The 3,358-nt window shown below is 49.7% G+C and overlaps 1 protein-coding gene and 1 pseudogene across 1 annotated transcript; both read right to left on the reverse strand.

Annotated features, from left to right (window-relative positions):
• On the reverse strand, window positions 257-1,183 carry ORNANAV1R-PS3639 (vomeronasal 1 receptor ornAnaV1R-ps3639 pseudogene; annotated as a pseudogene).
• On the reverse strand, window positions 257-1,183 carry ORNANAV1R3163 (vomeronasal 1 receptor ornAnaV1R3163). The gene is given in 1 exon segment (NM_001253555.1): window positions 257-1,183. A coding segment is annotated over 1 exon segment (927 nt).

Raw genomic sequence — 3,358 nt, forward strand, 5'->3', positions numbered from 1 at the left:
ATTTGTTAATTTCCCCTCTACACTGTAAGGGATCAATAAATAGAAAACTGATTGATCTAGCACTGATCTATGTGCTGGGGTAATCAGGTCAGACATGGTCCCCGTCCCACCTAGGGCTCACAATCCAAGTAGGAGGGAGAAGAGGGATTGCACCCCCATTTTACAGATGAGGAAACTGAGGCACAGAAAATTTAAGCCTCTTCTATAGGGAGGGGATAATTCTTCTTCATGTAATGGAGTCTTTTGAGGAATAGGGTCATTTTTTCCCTAAAAAAGAACCCAGGAATTTGGTGATCTGGTGGTGACAGTTGAGCAACACAAAGGGGCTGAGGGTCGGGTAACCACTGACCATAAAGTGGGAAATCACCAAGAGGAATGGATCATTTCTACGGGTTGTCCCGAGGAAGAGAGAGATGACAAAGTCTCCGGAGTAAAAAGCCACAAAGCAGCTCACTAGGAGCAGGATGGTTTGGGTGGCCCGCGTCTCCGGCGAGGTCCTGGGGGTCAGGCGGTGGCCATGGAGATGGCGGACCCGCCAGCAGTGGCGGAGGAGGAGGAGGACCATGTAGCCGCTGGAGCTTCCCATGAGCCCCAGGGAGAGGACATCGCGGACTGTCATGAGGGTCAGGAACAGCCCCTGCAGCAGAGTGTTGATGGACGTGCTGATCCGGGACACCATGCAGTAGTTGCCGTGGAACCTCTTCTCTCTGCTGGTTACATTGGGGGATGAAACCATCCTCAAGAGGAGGTTGGCTTCCACCAGCAGGTTGATGAGCCAGATGATGATGCAGGCCGGGAAGACATGCTTGGCCAACTGGGCTTTGAGCCAGGCCCAAGAGGGGTGGCCGGGACTGACGGTGACGGCCTGGATCACGCTCAGGAGGCTGGTGGTGCCCATGGAGACGCCACGCATAGCACGATAGACAAATGCAAACATCTTACACCCGACGTCGGTCTGGAGCTGCCACAGACCGAGGACTGACACTGTCTCCGTGACCACCCTGGTGAGGAGCATCATGTTGTTGACCAGGGCCAGGTGGGCGACAATAAAGTCTGTGGGCTTAGGCTCATGGATCAGGGGGAGCAGGAAGATGTGGACCATGAGGAGGAGGAAGTTTCTGACCAGTCCCACTGCAGTCTGGGAGAGGAAGCAGATGCCCTGGATGAAGTTGCTGGTGACCATTTCAGAAGAGCCGGGGTGAAGAGTGGCGGGAAAATTACAACAGGGTATGAGGGGAAGCAGAAGTTGAAGAAGAGACTGGACACTGGTTCCGCTGGATTTTCAGCTCATTGTTGGCAGGGAACAGGTCTACTAGCTCTGTTGGATCCAACTCTCCTCAGCATTTAGTGTAATGCTCTGCACACTTTAAACACTGGATAAACACCATTGATTGTTTTTTATGGTATTTAAGCATGTACAATGTGTCAGGTACTGTACTGATTTTTTAAATTTATTTTTTAATGGTATTTGTCAAGTGCTTACTATGTCCCAGCCATGATACTAACTGCTGCAGTAGATACAAGCTAATCAGGTTGGACACAGTCCCTATCCCACATAATGATAATAATTATGGTATTTGTTAAGTGCTTACTATGTGCCAGGCACTGTACTAAGCACGAGGGTGGATACAAGCAAATCGGGTGGGATATAGTCCCTGTCCCACATGGGGCTCACAGCTTTAATCCCCATTTTACATTTGTGGGAACGGAGGCTTGGAGAAGTGAAGTGACTTGTCGAAGATCACGCAGCAGACAAGTGGTGGAGCCGGAATTAGAACTCAGGTTCTGCTGACTCCCAGGCCCATGCTTTCTCCAGTAGGTCATGCTGCTTCCCAGATGATGAGGTAACTGAGGCACAGTCAAGTGACTTGCCCAAGGTCACACAGCAGACAAGTGGCAGAGCTGGGATTAGAACCCAGGTCCTGCTGACTCCCAGGCCCGGGCTCTTTCCACTAGACCACGCTGTCTCTGATTTTCAGATGTATGTTTCCCAAAGGTACCAAAGAATGACATCACAGAGGTAGGCAGGTCTGCCTCCACCCCCAATCCCAAGCAATCTCTCTCCCAATAGGATTCCCTGCAGGAATCTTTCCTACTTACCTGCTTCCTGGCTCTTGGCCCCATATCCTCCCTGGCATACAGCAATCAGTCCCAGCTGGATGGTAATTCCAATCAGGAATTTGCCAGAAACTGCAGAAGCTGCTGACCCCTCCATCTTAACTGTGCCCTTTCCCCGTCCCTGCCCCTGCCCCTCCCCCAGGTGGGATTGGACTGGGCAGTGTGTGGAGAAATAGTGTAGCCTAGTGGATAGAGCCTGGGCCCACGAGTCAGAGGACCTGGCTTCTAATCCCAGCTCTGCCACTTGTCTGCTGTGTGACCTTGGGTCAGTCACTACACTTCTCATACTTCACTTACCTCATCTGTAAAATGGGGATAAACACTGTGAATCCCATGAGGGACATGGATGGTGCCCAACCTGATTATCTTGATACAGTGTTGTGCACACAGTAAACACTCAGTAAATACCACTGATTAGAGTTTTGCTTGGTGAGTACAGATGGGAACACTGGTTGCTTAGTACAGTGCCTGGCATATAGTAAGCACTTAACAAGTACCAACTAAAAAAAACAAACAGTTGGCAGTGAGTGGGCTGGGGGCAGGGTTTCGGGCCTGGAAACCCAGTAAATTTAGGCTAAAGTGTGGTCATCAGGACTCTTCTGCTGACCCTAGTCCCTCACAGGTGGGATATGGAGGAAATTCCTCTGGGATCAGTAGCCTCATGGATCACAAGAACACTGCACCACCACCCCCCCCCCCCACCCCCCCAAAACTCCTTTCCTTGGGAAACCATTGTTCAGTGAGGGGTCAATCAATGGTTTTTACTGAGCACTTATTTTGTGCAGAGCACTGTACTAAGTACTTAGGAGAGTTCAGTACTGTAGACAAGTTTCCTGCCCATAATGAACTCACAGGCTGGAGTGAGGGACAGAGATTAATATAAATAAATGATGTATTTGGACATAAGTACTGTGGGGTGAATATCAACTACTTAGGGTACCCATCTAAGTCCATAGATGATGCAAAAGGGTGAGGGAGTAAGGGAAATGAGGGCTTAGGGAAGGACTTTTGAAGGAGTTGTGATTTGAATAAGCCTTTGAAGGAGGGGAGGTTGGTGGTCTGGCAGATAGTCTCCACATGGAGACCGTAGGCTCCTCTGCGCAGGAGACGTCTAGCAACTCTGCTATATTGTACCTTCCTAAGTGCTTAGTACAGTGTTCTGCACACAGTAAGCACTCAAATAAATATGATTGATGGATGAAAACTCTATGGATACACTACCAGAACAATTGCAAATGGA

The sequence above is a fragment of the Ornithorhynchus anatinus genome, unplaced genomic scaffold (genome assembly GCF_004115215.2).
Source record: "Ornithorhynchus anatinus isolate Pmale09 unplaced genomic scaffold, mOrnAna1.pri.v4 scaffold_344_arrow_ctg1, whole genome shotgun sequence".
Classification (NCBI taxonomy): domain Eukaryota; kingdom Metazoa; phylum Chordata; class Mammalia; order Monotremata; family Ornithorhynchidae; genus Ornithorhynchus; species Ornithorhynchus anatinus.